The 22,416-nt window shown below is 44.4% G+C and overlaps 1 protein-coding gene across 4 annotated transcripts in view; it reads right to left on the bottom strand.

The window, feature by feature from the left end:
• LOC146783226 (catechol O-methyltransferase-like) overlaps positions 1–22,416 on the bottom strand; it is a 265,986-nt gene that overhangs the window by 65,453 nt on the left and 178,117 nt on the right. The window contains exon 1 of one of the 4 annotated variants that reach the window (XM_085634277.1): positions 20,056–20,304. The exons of 2 other annotated variants lie outside the window; for them this stretch is intronic. Coding sequence is in view for 1 of the 2 variants with exons in the window: in XM_085634276.1 (XP_085490402.1) it covers positions 4,121–4,147 (27 nt within the window). In the remaining variant the exon portion in view is untranslated. Of the gene's footprint in view, positions 1–4,120; positions 4,167–20,055; positions 20,305–22,416 lie in introns of those variants that run through there. One more of the 4 variants, XM_085634276.1, reaches the window with a different exon arrangement.

Genomic DNA, 22,416 nt, shown 5'->3' with positions numbered 1-22,416 from the left:
TATAAAGCAAGACAATACACAGACAATAAGTGAGCAGGACGTGACAGGGTATTTGGAAATCAGCAGATTTCCTTACCACAGGCAACTGACTTAAAAGTGACTCTTAGTGAAGATACAAATTAACAGTAGTCACAATATTACACCCATTTTATACTCCACATAATGCTTAATTTGCAGTTTCGAGTTTAACCCCTTCAGTGCCACGCCCTTTCCCCCTCCTGTGCCGGGCGTTGCACTAGTGGGTGGGGTTCATGACGAGAGTCTCGTCATGGGCACAGCGCAACCGTGCTCCATGACGAGACTATCTCGTCATGGGCACTGAAGAGGTTAAGATGGAATTGTCGATGACGTTTCGATCCCCAACAATGGTTATGGGATCATCATCAGGACTAAACAATCAAAAGAATGCCTGGGAAGTTGCCAGAATAGACCCAATCCTGATTGAAGTATTGGTGTTATCTATAGAGATTCTCCTTGAAAAGGACCACTGTCTCTTAAAAACTTACTACTACCCTTGGTCCCTTCCGACTATAAGGGTTCCCTTGTTCTTTTTTCTGATGCTTTTTAAATTAAGCTTTTTTTTTTTTTTTAAATGCATCCCGTTTTCCAAAGAGGAAAACGGGATGCATTTAAAAAAAGAAACATGTTTCTTTTTTTATATTTTCGCGTCCATTCACAAATGGGAAGGGGTCCCCTGGGGACCCCTTCCCGTTTTGCGAGTGGCTTACCATCTACTTGTGGTAGGTGGTAAACTACGAGTGTTTTGCGGCTGCAAAACAATGGTACTTGCCATTGTGACTCGATATTAGCAAGTTGGAAGCACTATTTTGCGAGTCACTGACTCTTAAAATAGCGTTTGTACATGCCAGGAACCTTTTTTGCGGTCGCAAACTGGCCAATTTCCCGTTTGCAACCGCAAAAAACGTAGTACATCTGGCCCTTTGTCGCCTGATCTATATAAACAATGCATGTGACCTTGTGTAATGTAACTGGTACTCATGTGATGTGCTCCAATGCCTTCGGGTTTAGTTCTCTGTATTGAAACTGTATGAAAATAGACAAAGAGGTAATAAGCACTAAAATAAGGAGAAAAAAAAAAAGAAATACTGATTTACTGGCTGATTTGTTCAAAGTGCAACCTGGATAAATCGTGGCTTCCCTGCTTAAAGTGTGTGATCTTAGGCAAATAATTGACTTCACTATAACTTTCTACATTATCGCCTTATGAAAGCACTAAAATACCAGTTATACAAAATCCTATTCTGTTTGGTTTAATAGACCTCAGTGTTGCCCTATAACAATCTGGCAGATGTACAGGGTTTACAATGGCAATTGTCTCGCCTTTTAGTTCACCAATGGTTCGTGTTTAAAAGATATCACTGGTAAGTCCAGTGCTATAATGTGACCTATTAATGCCAAACGTTCACGTGCTGAAGAAATACCAGTTTTTGCGTTTTGAGTTGATGAGACCTTATAATATCTTATTGTTGACGTGACACACAAAACATTTTCAGGGCTCGGCTCGCGCACGGGATCGGACCCCGGGCCTTGGCTCGGCTCTGGCTCGGCTCTTCCTGTTCATTTGTTGGCTCGTCCACTCGCCGCTGCCACCCTTTGAGTCAGCTTTCTAAACAAGTAACCTGGTTATTCAAATGGAGTGCAAGGGTACCGGGTACACCTGGCGTGACCAACAGAAAGTGGGCGCCCGGGTTTCCTGTTGATTGGAAAAGTAGCCATGTGAGTGTTTTGTAGAAGACTCAAGAACCTTCCCGCATACAGCATCCTCGGCAGAAAACGGAGTGTTTGCTCTTCAGGGCTGGGCACCACCCCACCCCGTGTCCCTTACTGCCTCCGCGCATCTCATCAGACGCCCTCCCTGGGATGCCTGCCAGGGCAGCCCGGCCAACCATTGGCCCACGGTGCTGCCGCCTCCACAGAGTCTGTCGCTCACTGGGATAACTTTGCTTAAACTGCTGACGACTGCGCTGTGGACTGCACTGTGGACTGCACTTTGGCCAAAACCGCCGTGTTTGCTGCATCGAGGGCGTGGCTTGCTGCTGGCCACGCCTTCATGCTGGCAGCTTTAGTCCTCGGATGGATGACCCAGGGAAGTGGCCACTCTCGAGGCTGCTGCCTCTTCGGAGCGTGTCTGATGCAGCTTTCAAGTTTTCAGAACTTGATTCAGTAGCCCGACACATGGAACATGAATTGTAGTAAGCCACATAAACACGCGTCTCTGTGGCCGGAGAGGCTAAAACAAAAACCAATTCACGGCCAATCAAGTGACGCTGAGATCTAAAAAACAAAAAAATGTTGATTCGCAAACTACATACTAAGGAGTTTGTGTAATCAGCAGAACTGAAGCAAAACTCTGCAGAGCTCAGAGAAGCTGGGCTGTCCCGCCCTGGGCGCTATTGTGAAGGGCCCCTGAGCAAACTCGACAACAAAGCAAGGTCACCGAGGTGCGCCATCGTCTAACTGCGCTGGGATCCGATGCTTAGTGTAACCCTTTTCTTTCTGGAAGATACAACCGGGACAGGATGTGGCCTTGCGGCCAGAGCTGCCTGTGGAGCTGGGGAACCAGGTTCATCACCTGGCAGTTCCATCGCTATACAGGAATAGGCCTGAGGATTTGCCGGTCTGGCTCATCTGCCGACAGTTGCTTTAGATGCCTTTCTCCCTTTACAGGCTGCCCCTCGAGAAACAAAACAAGCATTTGCAATGCAATAGGTCTGGCATTTATCAGAGTAAGAGCTATGGGTGCTGTAAAGGTGGATGTATTTTATCAATGTGTTTTGGTTTCAAGTGTAGTGGATGTATGAACAGGCGCAGGTGCAGCGCTGCCTAGAGGACTTAGAATGAGGAATTACCACTGTGAACAGAGACACAGCTGCAGCACTCTCTAGAGGACTTAATATGAGGAATTACCGATGACACCAGTGAAGCAGTTGGCAGCATCATGTAGAGGTCTCAGAATGAGGAATTACCGACGGAACCAGAGAATCATCCAGCAGCTCTGTCTAGAGGGATTAGAATGAGGAATTACCAATGGGACCAGAGAAGCAGCTGCAGGGCTCTCTAGAGGACTTAGAATGAGGAATTACCACTGGGACCAAAGAAGCAGCTGCAGCACTGTGTAGAGGACTTAGAATGAGGAATTACTGACGGGAGCAGAGTAGCAGCACTGCCTAGAGGACTGAGAATGAGGAGTTACTGCCTGGACCTGAGAAGCAGCAGCAGCACTGCCTAGAGGACTGAGAATGAGGAATTACTGCCTGGACCAGAGAAGCAGCTGTAGCACTGCCTAGAGAACTAAGAATGAGGAATTACCGCCTGGACCAGAGAAGCAGCTAGCAGCACTGCCTAGAGGACTAAGAATGAGGAATTACCACCTAGACCAGAGAAGCAGCAGCAGCAGCACTGCCTAGAGGACTAAGAATGAGGAATTACCGCCTGGACCAGAGAAGCAGCTGCAGCACTGCCTAGAGGAATAAGAATGAGGAATTACCACTGGGTACAAATACTAACAGAAGGTCCTAAGTCGAAAACAAAACAAAACGCCGCATGATGCTGTATGTGCTGCACCTTTCTTCAAAGCATTACTGCATCACTAGGCAGGGAGATTAAGAGTCTATCAGCCCACCCTTGATGGCGGAGCTTCGTCATATGAGACCCTAGGGGGTCAAAGTCAGGGCCCCTACACTCTCGAGCCACCCGGCTCTACTGGGTACCCGTCCCAATGGTCCCCAAAGAGGGAAATCTCCTGCCAAAGTGTGCAACAATATTCCAAAGAATACAAAAAATGCAGTGCACTAACGTGATAGTGCTTTAAAAATGACTACGTGGTCAAAAAATATGTTTAATGTGAATTGACCAGGTGTCATGTCTAAAAAAACCAAATTAGTCAAAAAATTATATACGACTAATTCCTGACTTGGTCTCTCAAGGTCGACATGTTTCAGCCGATCTGGTTGTTTAACCCGGCTTTCTTCAGGACCTAATAGTGATGGTGTCAAAAGGCTACTGCAGGATCAATTTGGTAAACAACGGTGTATCTAACCAGTGCAACTCAAAATTCAAACTACTAGTGAAAAATGTTATGTGGCCATTGCCACCCTACCAGACTAGCATAGTTTATGCTTTGCATAGGTGTTGTCACCTCTTCTTCTTTCCTAGAAGAAAAGATAGTAGGGGTCAAAAATAGTTTTTAGTGGGGTTAGCACAGAACAAGCAAGCATCAGCGACTAATGTTTAGTAGTGCCCCTCTCGCGCACTACATAATTTCAAGAATGGCCAACATGTGGTCCATTATGCAAGAACATTCTCTCGAAACATAAAGGATTGTAACTCACCCAACGTTCTTTGGGAGAAAAGCCTCACCTCACCCGGCAGATTGCTCGGTGTAGGAGGCACCGCTCTGTTAAAAAATAAGGACACAAGAGGACGGGTTGTATACACATTGTTATAGGTTTTGTGCACCTCTTCAAAGAGTTAAAATATGCCACAAGATATGTTCATGAACACTGAATACAGCGCATGTCTTGCACAATGTTTATGACTATATGTCTCATGATTCGGTGTTATATCGGCACTCTAGGGTTTAGAACCTATAGGATTCCTTGACTGTGTGACGCCCGATTGAGTAGTGTCTGCACTTCACATGCTCTATTCGATCTGCGGCACTGCGCATGCGCGGTGTATAGTAACCTTCGAGGCTGCGCATGATTAGTCAGAGCGGCGACTGTGTCTCCACACATGCGCGTTGCTTCAATCATACACCCTCAGCAAACATAACTCGCAACACCTGCGTTTTGGCGCTGTCTCCGATTAATGGGAGCGGCTATTTAAGGAGCCTATGCCTTGCCGTCGGTACCTCCCAGACTGCTCAGGGTCCAGCTCGAGGTCTCGACGGATAGGTAAGGCACCTAGCAACCTGTACCCTGATTTAGGGAGGTGTTTATCTTTATCTTTAATGATTTGAATATTTGACAATAACACAGGTAGGAGTGTGACTATGGGTTAACTCTGAAACCCTTAGATATTATTGATATGCAGGTCAACTTAGTACCACCCTCTATTCCTCCTATCATTTCAACTTCTATATCCCGATCAGTAAACAGAGGGATGTATTGCTATACTGATATGATCACATAGGGTGGCTATATCCATAATCTTCATTTTGATAATGTTACATGAGGTATAGCCATACAATAGGCTTCAAGTAAAATCGTTTGCATGGCATAGTTTTATCAGGCATTTGGTATTTAGGTTTGAGAGTCAAGAGTTGATTGGTTTTTGTTAACTTTAATGTAGGGACCATTGAGCACTGGTATATGTGTATACAACCCGTCCTCTTGTGTCCTTATTTTTTAACAGAGCGGTGCCTCCTACACCGAGCAATCTGCCGGGTGAGGTGAGGCTTTTCTCCCAAAGAACGTTGGGTGAGTTACAATCCTTTATGTTTCGAGAGAATGTTCTTGCATAATGGACCACATGTTGGCCATTCTTGAAATTATGTAGTGCGCGAGAGGGGCACTACTAAACATTAGTCGCTGATGCTTGCTTGTTCTGTGCTAACCCCACTAAAAACTATTTTTGACCCCTACTATCTTTTCTTCTAGGAAAGAAGAAGAGGTGACAACACCTATGCAAAGCATAAACTATGCTAGTCTGGTAGGGTGGCAATGGCCACATAACATTTTTCACTAGTAGTTTGAATTTTGAGTTGCACTGGTTAGATACACCGTTGTTTACCAAATTGATCCTGCAGTAGCCTTTTGACACCATCACTATTAGGTCCTGAAGAAAGCCGGGTTAAACAACCAGATCGGCTGAAACATGTCGACCTTGAGAGACCAAGTCAGGAATTAGTCGTATATAATTTTTTGACTAATTTGTTTTTTTTAGACATGACACCTGGTCAATTCACATTAAACATATTTTTTGACCACGTAGTCATTTTTAAAGCACTATCACGTTATTGCACTGCATTTTTTGTATTCTTTGGAATATTGTTGCACACTTTGGCAGGAGATTTCCCTCTTTGGAGACCATTGGGACGGGTACCCAGTAGAGCCGGGTGGCTCGAGAGTGTAGGGGCCCTGACTTTGACCCCCTAGGGTCTCATATGACGAAGCTCCGCCATCAAGGGTGGGCTGATAGACTCTTAATCTCCCTGCCTAGTGATGCAGTAATGCTTTGAAGAAAGGTGCAGCACATACAGCATCATGCGGCGTTTTGTTTTCTTTTCGACTTAGGACCTTCTGTTAGTATTTGTAGACATGCTTTGGGGACTGAAGGTATTGTAGTCGGTAAACTGGTCCCCCTCAGACCCTCTTGTAGAGATTGTTGTGGAATTACCACTGGGACCAAAGAAGCAGCTGCAGCACTGTGTAGAGGACTTGGAATGAGGAATTACTGATGGGACCAGAGTAGCAGCTGTAGCACTGCCTAGAGGAATAAGAATGAGGAATTACCACTGGGACCAAAGAAGCAGCTGCAGCACTGTGTAGAGGACTTAGAATGAGGAATTACTGACGGGACCAGAGTAGCAGCTAGCAGCACTGCCTAGAGGACTAAGAATGAGGAATTACTGCCTTGACCAGAGAAGCAGCTGTAGCACTGCCTAGAGGACTAAGAATGGGGAATTACTGCCTGGACCAGAGTAGCAGCTAGCAGCAGTGTGTAGAGGACTTCGAATGAGGAATTACTGACGGGACCAGAGTAGCAGCTAGCAGTACTGCCTAGAGGACTAAGAATGAGGATTTATAGACGAGACCGGAGAAGCCGCTAGTAGCACTGTGTAGAGGACTTGGAATGAGGAATTACCGTCGATATCAGACTAGCAGCACTGCCTAGAGGACTAAGAATGGGGAATTATCACTGGAAACAGATGCAGCTGCTGCATTTTCTGGAAGACTAGGAATGGGGCCTTACCACTGGAAACAGACACCCAGCGGCAGCACTGTTTAGAGGACTTCGAATGAAAGAATTACCACTGGGACCAAAGAAGCAGCTGCAGCACTGTCTAGAGGACTTAGAATGAGGAATTACTGACGGGACCAGAGACAGCTGCAGCACCTCCTAGAGGACTTACAATGAAGAATTACTGATGGGACCAGAGTAGCAGCTCTGCCTAGAGAACTTAGAATAAGGAACTACCACGGATACCAGAGAAGCAGCTGCAGCACTGCCTAGAGGACGTAGAATGAGGAACTACCACTGATACCAGAGAAGCAGCTGCAGCACTGTCTAGAGAACTTAGAATGAGGACTTACCGACAGGACAAAAGAAGAAGCTAGCAGCACTGTTTCGAGGACCTAGAATAAGGAATTACAGACAGACCAGAGCAGCAGCTAGCAGCACTGCCTAGGGAACTAAGAATGAGAAATGACCACTGGGACCAGAGAAGCAGCTGCAGCACTGTCTAGAGGACTTGGAATGAGGAATTACCACTGGGATCCGAGAAGCAACTTGAAGCACTGGCTAGAGGACTAAGAAAGGGGAATTACCACTGGGACAAGAGACACAGCTGCCAAATGTGTGACCAGATACAGAACAAGATATACAGCCCTGTTTATAGCAATGGAGCAACAGAGCTCCGAGCGAGTGAAACATAATTCTCAAAACGAAAGATTGGGTGAAAGGGAGCTAGCTAGTAAAGCCAAATGTATAACATTCTAACGTTGTGACTCAAATCGATCTTCAGTGACCCAGACTCTGTAGCTCATAAGTAAAAGTTAAGGTGCAAAGGGAAGAACACACAAAGGAACAGTGGGTGAAAGGGAAAAGCAGTAGCACTGGTCAGCTGCTTGTGTTTGCAACATTTCCAGAACACCAGGTAGACGAATGGAAAAATGAGTGTGCAAAACGAACTGAAATGGACAGAAGCGAAATGAGCCCTGTAACAGGCCCAGTCGCTATGGGAGTGCACGACAGATCAAAGGGAGGGACAAATGGGCATAATTTACCATTCGAAAGTAAGAAACTTGGAAAGGCACCTGGAACCACCAATGACAAGCGATGGGCGGCTTGAAGCCCATGCACTGAATACACCATGCCTTGCAGAGAATGCGCGCTGCTAAGCTCGACCTAAAAAAGAGATTGAGAAACTCTAAAAGCATTGTCCTCTCTAGATATATCAAAAAGGCTCTACGAACAGCCATGGTGTCCGAGGACTGGAAAACAGGAAGAGTTACCTCCTGAGAATAGTGAAAACTAGAATGGACCTTAGACTTAACCTTCGGACATGGCCTCCTGACTACGTTATCTAGAAAGAATGTCAAATTCTGCTGCAAGGGTTTCAGGTTTGAGAAAGGGATTCAGCTGCAGACAGGGCAGAGGTGTCATTGAGTGATATCTACCGTGTCCATTGCTTCTGAATTTATTACCTCCTCAGCCTCCCAGAGTAAGCCCTGACTGCTCATCCTTGCGACCCTGAGAGCCAAGCGCCTAGAGGCACTGACTTGGTCTTGCAAATGCAATGGACCAGTATTGAGGCCCAAGGACATAAGTGGTAAACAATAGTCGCACCCACAGAATCTTGTCCAGGGTCCGCGGACAGCCCCGGAACCAGCAAAAACAAAACTGCACAGGGACACCTTCTTGAACTGGAGTCTCTCACTGGGACTTTCAACGCCATGGGCCGTCTTCAGCGACAGCGCCAACCTCTTCATTTATGACAAGTATCCATTTGATTGAATATTATATTGTCAACATTTTTTCAGCTGCTGACCTATGGGCTGCCCGATTTACATTATTTTTCAGACACTGGCTTTTTACTTCAACTATTTGCATTGGTAAAATCTCTGTCTGACTTAAGTATTTGGTTAAAATGATTGTTGATGTTGTCACTTGTTGCATAAAACTTCGCTACAGAGTTACTTCATACACGGTGTACTGCAAATTTCCATATAACGTGGTATTAAGAAATGTTAATAGAGTCCTACGGTGGACTCTGTTGGCAGCGATTTCCTTTTTTCCACAGGTTTTGTCCTTCTGGTACCTTTATGTTATGTTATATATAGAGCGCATGGCTGCCCCAGCCAAGGGGTGTCCCAGCGCTAAGCTCAGACAGAAGATAGGTGGCCGGGCCGAAGAATGCCGAAACCGATTATTTAGAGGACAGATACGTTTTTATGGTGACTGCAATTCTTTACAACCTTGTATTTGAGGTTAAACACTGCCTGCTTTGTGGTCTCACCTGAGAAAGTACATGTTCTGTCGCTTGCTAGCTTAGAGCCAGTCCTTTGCCATTGGCTGGCTTCATCATCACTCATTATACCTGGCTCCTGATTGGTTAGTGTGTGCTGGTTTCACTTTCTCCTCATTTACTTCTTCCTTCTTGGAGCATGCACCAAATACTGATTCCTCGTCTTCGATTAGTGTCCTCCCGCTACTGCAGGGATTGAGGTCGTTTTTTCTCTTCTTTCCTCCTCCCCCTCACCCTCTTTGTTGCTTGCCCATCGTTGAGGCTTCCTCCTGACCCTCCTCGTCGTTGCTTGCCCGTTTTTGAAGGTCTTCATGACAACTTCTATTTGAGGTCCTCTCCTATCTGATGTGTTCAGTATGATCTGCCTTCTTTATCCTAACAAAAGAACACTGCTTAACAGCCTTCTGGTTTGGGTTTTAATCTGTTAGCCATCACGTCTGTTTTTAATATGTGAATTTTATAAAAGTCATTTAAAAAGGAATTTGATTTGCAAGTCCATGTACCTTATAATTATTAGACTTTCTGCGCCAAAGCTCGGGGGTGTATTATGCACACTTTTATGAAAATTGCGAGTTGCAGGTTACTTGCACTCAAAATGTGTTTGGATATAGTTTCCTGAAGTCTTGTAGATGTAGGTTGATAATGAAACAATAGGATGTGTGTTTGGAAAATGGCTACTTTGGCATAAAACAGCCTTGTCGCACATGACCACTTTGGTATGCAGCAGGCTGGCTTTTGATTCAAAGGAACTATACTTCTGCCGACAACACGGAGTATAGGCACAGAGAAGGTGCATAACGTTCTACCGAGTACATTGATTATTTAACTGGGTGTCGATGGTGTGTCCATATTACGCCTCCACATTGCTGCCGATTAGATTTCAAGTTCTTCTTTTGTGTATTGAGTTTTTCATTCCACACACAGAATTGATGAGACATGTACATCTTTTCATTATATGTACAATTCTTCCCTGTAAGTCGATTTATGGAGTAAACAAAATGGGAAACCTCTTTTATTTAAATACACCGAGCGTATTATTTTTAATTAAATCAGTTGAGAGCCACCATGTTTGAGATGTCTGAGATATAGTTTGTCTTAGCGATAAAACAGGTTCGCAAATACTTGATACATAGTCAGTATACTATAGGTATAATTCTTCCCGAAGTCGATTTATGGAGTAAAGAAAATGGAAAGCGTGCTCTTATAGGCCCAGGGCACTTTTTAAGAATTGTATCATGTGAGAGTTGTTGCGCATTAACATAAATATTTGGGTTTAGTTTATATGTGCGGTGTAACAGGTTTAAAACCTTTTACAGTTTTGCGACCCTAAGTAGGTATATCTTACGTACCTTGAAATTAAGAACTGTGCAGCGCTTGGTACGATACTGACATAATAAGATGACATGCAATGTCATGTAGAGAGATAAGGAGATGCTATATAACATTTAAAAACATATAGATAAAAGAATGGTTGGATCTTATTGGGGAGCGATCATAATTTGGGTTGATTATCTGCTCTCTTTTTATACAATTTTTGTTCATAGTGGCCCGGATATAAATAAATAGGCTCATGGAAGGTCCGAAAGCTGATTAGATATCACCAATTAAGTATCCAAAGAAGAAAGAAACGGCTGCACACGAAACTTTAGGTGAATGCACATTTTATTTCAATTTTCTTTGTGGTTATCGTAATGAAAATAGTGCAGAGCTAGATATAAAACTAATCAGGCATGACCAAAGGTTTTTTTATATATGTTCTCTATCTGTATATATATAGGATCCTATAACTTTCGCCACACAGATCTACTCATCTGGGGGAGAACTAAAACAGTAATAATGTCATAGTGGAAATGCTCCTGCCAAGGCTAGGTTGGTATATATGAATTAGTATAATATATATGGACTAACTTAAATAAATCGTAAAGATTACAAATGAGAAGATTAATTATCAATTAATTAATATTTCAGAAGAGATATATACATAGATTCAACAGACCTGCGACATCTAGAATTAGACAAGATATAACAAGACGAAAGAAGGGGGAAATAAAAAGCATCATCAAGTAAGTAATAAAGAATAGGAATGGTAGTACTTGCAAATTGTGTGGCAGCTTTATTACTTTAGACAAAGAATGTTTATAGATTGTATCCTGTATTTTTTAGAGAGAATAAACAAGGTGAACTTACCTTTGTATCCCGAACAACATCGAAAATATAGAAGAAATATCTGCGTTAAGATAAAGGTACCCTATAACATGTGATTATATGGAAATATAGAGACTTATATCCAGCAAAATACTAGACAGTACTGAAATGCTGGCAATAAAAAAAGAGAAGTACTTGGTGTCTTAGAACCAAATAGAGTTGCCAGCTTACAGCTCATAATCAGATAATTAGTTGGAAAAACACCTAAGATAACTTTAAGGATAATAGTGACATGAGTTTAGAAAGTTATTTAATTTTTACCTCTGATTGGTTCTCATAGCTTTATTAAAAATGTTTGTGATAGAATATATAGCATAAGACATCTCTTCCCAAGAAGAGTGTGTTGTTATTCAATTCACATTGGCAGCTCACAGTACTGTTTGGTTTCAATTTTCTCAGACCTTAGTTCAGAATTATCAGTTATGCACTATATGTATATATATATATATATATATTATAAGTTTATTGAATTGGCGTTACAAAACTCTAGATGACGACTGTTATTTGTACTTGTTTTTTTATTTTTAGTATTCACTGGTAAAGAAAATCCTGAAGAAGGCATTTGCCGAAACGCGTTGGTGGTATTCCTCAAATCACTACCAGTGTTTTATTTATATGAGTTCAATTTTATTGTAAATTGTGTTTTGATAACAAAGAATGTGAAAAATACAGTATGCTGCTAAATTGTTCACCACTTATCATAGTGATCAAATTCGTGCAATGTAAGCTGTAATGTAAAGTTATTTATACTTTGAAAAGAATCATGTTTGAATTGAATCCATTTAAACATATATTTGTCTATTGGGGAAAAAAAAACAAAAAGATCAATATAAATTTAAAAATAAATAAAAAAATAATTTCCTTATATTGTTTGTTATATTGTGTCTTATGTGGTTGTATGTCTAGAGTTGCGCCATTACATTATTGTCATTGTTAACCAGCACTGAGCCCGGTGCTACAACTTTTTTTAAATACATCTTTTAATTATAGGCAGTATAAGAACTTGTGTCGCTGCATGGTGCACTGGTTTTACCCCCAATAAAACACAAGCCTTTGGTAAGATGGCTCTCTGCGAAGATTCACATAGCTAATTGCACAGTCACCTGCAGGCCTTGATTTCTTACACATATTTGTTCCTGTAGGCCAATTTCAGACTCGCTTGTTAACCTGAAAGACCGGCTAATCAATCCTGTGTGGTTTGTTGAAAGAAAAAAAAAAAAAAAAAAAAAAAAAAAAAAAAAAAAGGGCTTGTGTTATGTGCTTTCATAACTCATGCAGTTATTAACTTCGCTGGCAGCGAGAGTGGACAGTGTACTGGAAAAGTAAAGACAGAGCTGTGTTGTTCATGCACCGGCTCACCACCAGGAAATCGTTTCTGGCACTAGGAGAAGAACAGCACACAAGTCTTTCTTCTTTCTGACATCATGCCCACGTGCACCTGCCCCGCCCTGTAAACACCTGGATTCTGGGCAGGGTGTGAGTTAACCTGCTTGTAAGGGCTCCCGTGAGATCAGGGGACAACAAGGAAGGTGATGGGCCCAAGATCACACAGTTTGTGGTGAACCGGGAAGCCGAAACAACGTCTCCAGAATGCACAGTCATCAGTTTAGGGGAGAGGAGTTGGCCTAACGGCAAGGGCGGTCGCCCTCGAATCTGGGGAAGTGAGTTCCAGTCTCGGCGATGACGCTGAGCATCCTGTGATTCTGGGCAAATCACTTAATCTCCCTATGCCTAACAACAACAACAAAAAATGAATGTGTCCTCATGCAATGCAACTGGTTCTATGTAAAGCGCTCCGATACCCGATTCGGGTCAAGTTTGCGCTATATTAAACTCTGTAAAATAAATAAGTTTAGCCAACAGAGCACACCTTCTCCCAGTCAACTGTATGCCATCTTTTGCCCCATTGTCCTTGTACCACTGAGCAGGGGCTGCCCTACAACATTTTTGCTGTGTTGTTGATGCTTCTGCCTTATTAGAGTTATGTGTTCGAGTATGCAAACAAAAACTTACCTCCTGAAATGGAAAGGTGTCTCTTTCGCAAGTTTACCTTTCTAAAGTCCCAGCCGGGCGTGACTGAAGTTGGTTAAGTAATTTCAAAGTATGACTAACGCCTTGTACTCGTTTCAAGTCTCTAAACTGCAGAATATCCTCAAAGAATTTATGGTTTGACGAGTTTAACCAAGCAGGTTTAGTTTTGCTTTCTCAGGGCACAATAATTGCTGTCGATGACAGACAAGCAGCTCCTTTAAGCCAGGACTCTGAGTGGGATGAAAAGGTGGGGGAGGGTCTCTAAAAGGGGAGTGGCCGATGCAATTAAGTGCAAGGCTTAAACATGTAAACAAAATGTCTGATTCCCATAGTGTGCCACTCGAATGGCTATGTTGGTTCGTTTCTGAACTTTCACGTATTACATCTAGGTATATAACACAATAACAGAGGTTCATCTAAAACCAGGCAGAGCTATTGGCTTGGTCAATGGTTGTTAGCTGTTTAAGAAAAATGGTAACTACAATCATTTTATGATAAACAATTCATACTGACAAATGTTTCTATTCTGAAACTGTGAGACTGTGAATTAAACATGACTGAGGCCGGTGGGAGGGGCAGGGGTCTTAATCACTCTGGTATGTTCACTCTATGTTGGACAGGTACGCCCTTTTCTCTCTGCATCTCGTCCATCTCAATATACTACACCGTATCTCTTTCCTCTTCATTATTTTGTTTCCAGTCTCTCCTGAATGCGCTGTCTCACATCTCCTTCACTTCACCACCCCCAAAACACACAACGCACCCACTCACCTGTAAGCACAGCGTTTTATTTTACCGTGTCAATATTTTGACATATATGTACCTCCTTCACACACACCTGCAACGAACCACAGTTGCAACTGGAATAAGAGACCGGTGGGTGCTCTGTGCACTCTGTGGAGAGGCCAAGGATTGGATGAGCGGGTGTTCTGAACACTTTTCTGACCCACTGATAGGGACTTGTTTCAAAGTTTGTTTCTATTTACTTCCAGGTCCCAAAGGGACCGGCACACTTTAAGTCCTGCTTTAATCTATGCAGCTGTGGATTTATGAAGCAGACTAGATTTGTAGAGTGAAATTAAATTTGGGGGGAAAAAATAGCATCAAAGCACTATGGCGGTCTCTGAAACGAACCCGGCTGATCTGAAGCAGCTAACATCCATTCCCCCCTCTTCCACTGCCCTGATCCTGTGTGTAGGGGGGAGTGCACGTTAACAGCAGAAACTCAGCAGCATCATATGGAGGCAACTATAAGTGGAGAGGAGTTGGCCTAACGGCTAGGGCGGTCGACCCCTAATCTGAGGAACCGGGTTCGATTCTCGGCAATGACGCTGAACATCCTGTGATTCTGGGCAAATCAATGAATCTCCCCGTGCCCAACACAAATGAATGTGTCCTCATGTAATGCATCTGGTGCTATGTAAAGCGCTCTGATACCTGCGGGTCAAGTTCGCGCTATATAAAACAAGAAAACAACGCATTTTGATTGCAAAGCTCGTAGCTGGGAGCAGCCCCTTTTGGAGGCTGCAGTCTTGTAAACACTGATGGATTCCGTAGGTTAAATGGAAAATGTGGTCATTAATTAACATTAATTAAAAGGGATTTGACTTGGTCATAAACTTCTTGCTGTTGTGCAAACTGTGCCCAGGCCCAAGGAGATGGGCGTCGCAGCGCTTTACGCCGATGCGAGTCCTAGAATGCATATGGCGGCTTTACAATAATAGCAGCATTTACTTATGATAAGTAACTATGGATTTACTATCTTAATTCCACATCTACATACGTCGAAGTTACTCGCCTCTTCATTGAAAAGAGCGTTACAGATTAATAATAAAAAGTCGATACTGTGATGAACCAGTCAGACATTTGCAAGAGGAGAAAAGTGACCGGTGACGTGTTGCTGACGTGGTTGAGTTCATTAAATAGGATTGTTTTGAGATGAATGTTAAATACCTCTTGTTCATCACTATCCCCCCCACCCCCCAAATTATGGGCTGTCCTAAATACTGTGGAATTCGACTGGATCCCCCCCCCCCCCCGCTCTACAGAGGGCAAGAGAGGCTGTTAACGTTTTTCTTTGACAGTTTTGCAGAAATGCCGCCCCTAAAGGCAGATTCTAGTCTCTCCGTTGTCGAAGTGATTATATGTTGTGTAAAAAACCAATGCATTGATATCCCAAAAATAGTGTGGACTTGCTTAATGAGAGCTCGGCAAATTTATTTATTTATTTATTTATTTAGTAGTCTTATAACGCGCATAGCTGCCCCAGCAATGGGGCGTCCCAGCGCGATCAGAGACGCAAGAGAGAAGCTAGGCAGGTAGGCATTATGCCATTTGGGGGTAGAGCCAGGTCTTAATTGCTTTACGAAAGGTCAGATGAGTCTGGATTTCTCGAATTGACAGCGGGAGTTGGTTCCAGAGGGTCGCCGCAAGGCAGCGGAATGATCGCCCCCCGGCTTTTGCTCTTGCAACCCGAGGGACAATTGCCAGCATCTGATTGGCCGATCTAAGGGGTCGCTGAGGCAGATACGGTTGCAGCAGCTTGGCCAAGCCCAGAGGGGCCTGTTGGGTGAGAATTTTATGAGCGACACAGAGGGTTTTAAATTGAATTCGTCGCTCAACCGGCAACCAATGTAGTTTTGGTAGAATATGGGCAACTGATGCCGATCTCGGGAGTGCAACCAGGAGCCGGGCTGCGGCATTCTGAGTCCGCTGCAGGCGCCAGATGCAAGATTTATTTGCCCCAAGATACAATGAGTTTCCATAGTCTAATCTGGATAGTATTGTTGCTTGGATGATGGTCTGACGAACTTTGGGGGGAAAGAAGCCTAATATCGGCTTCAGGCCGCGCAGTAAACCAAAACAGGTCCCGGCCACAACTTTAGCTTGGGTATCAAACGTCAGCCTACTATCAATCCAGAACCCCAGATTTTTAACTGCCTCTTTGGGTACAGGGGCAGGCTTAAGATTGTCTGGCCAGCATTGGTTGTCCCACATGTCCCGGTTTTTTCCCAGCAGCAACACCTCCGACTTACTGGAGTTTAATTGCAGGTAGTTTTTGGCCATCCAGTCTGCTACCTCTAGCAGATCATTCTTGAACCTGCCTAGATTGGCATTGTTCTTCTTAGAGTAGGCGATCACCAATTGGGTGTCATCAGCGTATGACACCATTGACAATCCCCTGCTACGCGCCACCTGAGCCAGAGGTTGCATATATATATTGAACAGGAGGGGGCTCAAACTAGAACCCTGGGGTACTCCCTGTTGTAAAGCATACCTCTGGGATTGAAAAGGTGGCATCCAGATCTGGAAGGTTCTTCCTGTAAGAAAAGCTCGGCACCAATCTAACGCCAGATCCCTCACCCCGATGTCATGCAAACGTTTCAGCAGGATTTCATGGGAGACCGTATCGAAGGCGGCACTTAGATCGAGAAGAACTAAGGCCGCCGAATCCCCAACATCCAGGATCCCTCTAATTTCCTCCGTTACTGCCAGTAAGGCAGATTCCGTACCATGACGGGCTCTAAAGCCATTCTGGGACGGGTCCAAGATTGCATTCTGTTCGATGAACTCCGTCAGAGTAGTATGGACGTGTAATTCCAACATTTTCGACAGAAAAGGGAGCTGCGAGATGGGGCGATAATTGCCCGGCTCGGCTGGATCCAAAGACGGTTTTTTCAACAGTGGGATCACTTTGGCGTGTTTCCACGCAGCAGGTATTATGGCGGAGGACAAAGAGATTCACCAATTCCAGGTATACTGGCAGGACCGTTGGCATGACTTGGCAAAAGAGCTTAGGAGCCAGTGGGTCTATGGGTGATCCTGATTTGATTTTCCTACATAGGATCTCCAACCCTGCTAAGGAAATTTCTGGAAATGATAGCAAGCTGTTGAGTCCTTGGGGAAGCGGGACAGCAGACCCGGTCTTCCCATCAGAATTAACCCTTGGGGGGAGATTTTGATATATTTTCTCCACTTTATTAATGAAATAGTTGGCCAACTCATTGCATTGACTATTCGAGGAGATGGGTGAAGTCCTAGAAACATCACCATTCTTCATAGTCTTAAGTAGTGAAAATATAGTTTTCGCCGGATTGGAGCTCGCTAGAAGTTTATTGCCCACATACTCAGCCCTAGCTCTGCGGATTAGCTTGTGGTATTGGTTAATGGCCGCTCTATAATTTAGTTTACAATCTGCATTGTCCGAGCGTCTCCACACGCGTTCTAGTTGTTTGCAGTGCTTTTTAGCTTTAGAGAGCGACTCATTAAACCAAGGTTTGGATTGATCCCGACTTATCCTGGTCAGCTTTGATGGAATACAGCTATCCAGACCAGCTGTTACCCAGTCTTGTACTAGCATATCCGCAGTCTCAATATACTGCGATAGTTGCGGCCTATGGTTAGACCAATAGGTGGCCAGCCTGCTGCTATCTAGCTTATGCCAAGGTCGCTTTAGAGCAGAGATCGGACGGTGCTCCCTCGGCTGGCCCCACCATCGTAGTGTAAAAATCACTAGAAAATGATCTGTCCAACACTGTGGGGCTGGGGACCCCATCGTTAGCCCGATGAGATTGGAGAATAAAGGGTCTAGTACGTGCCCAGCTACATGTGTCTGTTCCTGCACCCACTGGACCATTTGGAGCGCTTCAAGATCGGCCAAAAAGCTAGCAATTTCAGCCTTCTCTGTGTTATCACAGTGGAGATTCAAGTCTCCTATGATGCTGAAGTTGGCCGCTTGACTGGCATGCAGCGCAGTCTTATTTATCAGATCCTCTCTGAAAGCACCTGAGGGCCCAGGCGGGCGATAGATGAGGAAGCCAGAGATGGTAAGGTTGGGATTCAACTTAATTTTGAATAAGGCACTTTCACAGCCCAACACATTCTCTCTGCTGAGACTGCACGCATAGAAGTTCTTAGTGACGATTGCAATGCCCCCCCCTCGTTTCCCAGGTCTGTTTAAATTCTTCATACTGAAGCCTGGCAAACACTACATCTTCCACAACAGAGTCATTATACATAGAATAAGCTGAATTTGAGGTAATTTGTTGCAATCTGACGCCCTCCTGTGGCCACTTGTGGCGTTGCCACTTGGCAGCTGTCCACAGTCACGTAGGACCGACCCAGCTTATTTTTGTGTGTGTGCATTCGTCGGAGTGTTACTTTGTGTAGGAGACGGACACGAATGCAGGAGATCCGTGTCAGGCGCTACCTGCTGACTTTACAAAACCTGCTGGAGCGCCTGTGCACGGAACAAGAATTCTTGACACCGAGTCACACACGGAAGAGACAACACACAGTCTAAACTCAATGCAAAGAGATCTCCTGCTGGAAACAAAAATATTAGCGCGAACACCTTGTAAATGGTCGACTTTCGAACGTGCATGTCTTTTACACACGTCACATCTTGTATTAACGTAGGCAGGCTGGCCTACAGGGGTGAAAAGGGACCCTGCCTCACAGGTTGAGGTCTTTGAAAGGCTGGAAGAGCCAGGGTACAGCCTAACGCAGGTCAGGCGGTGTCTGGCGTGGCTGACTCTGCCCCAGACCTACCATCCTTCCAGGTGCACAGGCCCTGTGGTTAATCTGCCCGGTTGCCCCAATGCCTTTCACTCTCCCTGAAATGCTGGTTTATTTCCCTCAGCTCCCTACAGGGCAATCACCGACTCTGCCCCAGGCCCTCCATCCTTTCAGGGGAAAAGGCCTATGGGTTAGTAGTTAGTAACACTTACCCTATCGTAGACCCGAACTCCTAAAGGCCACCCGCTGTGAAAACAGCGAGGATGTCCTGGTGCGGTCTGCGGTGTGTTTAGATACTGACTTCATCTGCATGTGGGGTGAGGGAAGCGAGCCCTTGACCAACGCGGGGTACGGGGGCTATAATGTTTTTTTTTAATATTAAATGCTTCGTATAACACTCACTTCACCTGAGAATTTATTGGAGGAACCAGTTGTCCCCTCCCCCTCTGATAACACCGGCGGCAAACTAATCACCAAAGATGCAGAAAAAATGCGCTTCACCCAAGTACACAGTGGAAAGGCACCTTGAATATACCACGGGAGTGCAGTGCTTAATGGCCGAATACAATCTAGAACAGGCAGAGAGAGAGAACGAGAAAAGGAGAGCGAGAGATAAAGAAAGAAATAACGCGAAAGAACAGAACGAGAGAGCAAAGTTAGATTCAGAGTGGAAGAAACGAAGACAAAGGCGGAAAGGAGAAATACAGAGGAAGAGAAAGAATGAAAAGGGAAACGAGACCGGCGCAGACATCAAAGATTAATAAAAGACACAAAGGAAGAGAATGACAGAGCAAAAGAAAGAAGAGAAAACAAAAAGGGACAGAAACGAAACCCACACAGAGAAGTGAAAACAGGAAAGCCGGGTGGCAAATACAGACAAGAACACAAAGTGCGCCCTAACACTCATTTCCCTAATGGCTTGAATACACTGTCCAGAATACTTTTTTTACAACACTGGAGGGGAAGTGACATGAAACAATATCTGAACTCCTATCTCTGATTACATTATTCCTCGTTCTGGAGCATCCGCTAAAACAACACCCTCCTCTGCGACGTGAAATTACAAATTAAGGGTAAAAGGCGGTACTCACGGAACGGGGGCGCGCGATGCCAGACTTGGCACTGAGCTGGTTTGGTGGCACGGGCCAGGTGTCAGCAGTATTTATCCGGAGACCGCCAGAGAGGGCGTCATTGCGTCATCGCCACGACGTACGCCACCGGACCAGGGTGTCTCAGTACGCTCCCTCCCTCCCCACAGCCCAACCCAGCCCGGGGTTCCCAGAGAGCCCCATGTCACACCCACGTCTGGTGTTATTCCGAGGGTTGTACCACTGCTTCCTGGGAAGTGTAGTCTCGGTTCACTCCACTTGAAACAACTTTAGTAACACGCCCAGCAACCATGCCTGGGAGCAGGGCGCTGAAAACGCGCTGTCACGGTGACTAGCAGCCATCTGAAACACCTGCTTAAAAAGTAAAGAAATTGGGCCTGTTGCTGTAGTTTAAACCACGCTTTCAAAAAATGATCCAGGAGCCAGAAAAGACAGCTCTGAAGCGGACTAAGCGTTTAATAAACGCGCTTAATAGAGCGGCTTAGAGCCACTACACCTGTATGGACGAATTGTCATCACCCCACGTCAATGCTTGTAAATAGGTCGTTCTGAAGGGAAAACTCTATTACGCAATCCTATAGCATGCATTCGATCAACCTCAGAATGATAAAACACTGAGTGAACCACACCAGTTCTGAATCTGTGACCTGAGGCCAAACACAGATCTCTCCAGTGCATACGTTAGCTCACTGAGCCACCAAGCCCAGGGTGTGAAAGAATCACTACATATTAGTCACAGTCGTGCCGTGGTACTTTTATATCTGGATTTGTTCTTGGGCCATCAGGGCACCCCAAAAGTCAGTCAGAATAACTTTATGCGATCCAGCTAGACCATAAAAGTATAAAAGAACGCGAATACACACATCAATGAATCCATATTCCTAACAGGATAAGCAACATCACCTTAAAAAACGTTAAAAAACAATAAATAGTCAGTAAGTACATAACAACCCATACAGACAAATAAAAATAGATGCACATCACTTTTTACATAATATTAGTAGCCCTCTGATTTATGCCGCATAGGATTTTATTTACTTTATTTTATTTATTTTACTAGCTTGACCGGTAGGTATCAGAGCGCTTTACATACACACTGTAATAACAGAAGGGATTTGCATTACATAGTAGGAAGGTAGTATGGAAGCAAAACAGAGATAAAAAAGTACAACATGAAAAATAGGTAAACAGTGCAGGGGAGGGAGAGAAAACCAACGAAGGTGGCTAACACAGTCTGGTCACCAACTATCCTTGAATGTCAAGAGAGAGGAGTAAACTCAGATATTAAAGTCTAGGTTAGTTGACGTTGGTCAGGAAAGTATTTGTTAAGGAGATGGAGTTTCAGGTCTCTTTTGAAACAGGAGAAGGAGGGGTTGCATCTGAGGACTCTAGGGAGAGCATTCCACATCCCGATCGGTATTGTGTGGTTTTCTTATTCAGTTTCGGAGGAAAAAGAAGGAGTGAGTTGGAGCTTCTCAGCGATCTGGATTGACCTGCTCTTACCAGTTTGTTGTTCAGGTAGTTGGGGGCCGGAGAGTGATGAGTTTTTTGTGTGATGCAGGCCAATTTGTAAATACACCTCCCTTCCATGGGAAGCCAGTTGAGGGAGTTGAGAGCTGGAGTGATGTGATCAAATCTTTTTACTCCAGATACGAGCCGAGCGGCCATGTTCAACACTGCCCTTAGTGGGGCTAGGTGAGCTTTGGAGTCCCTGTTAGGATGGCGTTCCCGTAGTCGATTTTAGAGAGAACTAGAGATTGAACGACTGTCTTGAGGTCATCATGGGGAAGAAAAGGTTTCAATTTCTTGAGGTGTTTTAGTGAGAAAAGAGCGCCTTTTGCAGAGTTTTTGATGTGGGCCTCCATTGATAAGTTCTTGCCAAGGGTGATGCCTAGAGACTTAACTGAGTCGGATAGGACGAGGGGGCAGTTTAGGGCGACCAGATTCCTGAGCCACTCTTGGATAGGTCGGTGGTTGCTTTTTGCAGAGAATAGGATTAGTTCCGTTTTATCTGGGTTGAGCTTTAAGTGATTAGGGTTGGATTTTAACTGCAGTTAAAAAGCAGATCTTCACAGTAGAGTGATTGCAAATGAATAGAAGATCCAATATTTAACATTCGCTACTTTTAAAAGGTGTAACAGATAAGGCCACATGTATGAAACAATTCATTCGCAAACGGAGCAAATTGCAAAACTCGTGTGTTTGCGACTGCAAAATAGCGTTCCAAAATGTATGAAAGGTTTTGTAAACACAATTTTAGGTTATTGCAAAAATTGAAATTACCTAAAATTGCGACTACTCATAGGGAATCACAAATGTTGTGATTCCCTTAGCACACGTCCC

The sequence above is a fragment of the Triturus cristatus genome, chromosome 11 (genome assembly GCF_964204655.1).
Source record: "Triturus cristatus chromosome 11, aTriCri1.1, whole genome shotgun sequence".
NCBI lineage: Eukaryota > Metazoa > Chordata > Amphibia > Caudata > Salamandridae > Triturus > Triturus cristatus.
Note: the sequence above shows the minus strand (reverse complement) of the source record. Positions and strands in the feature narration are given on the sequence as shown.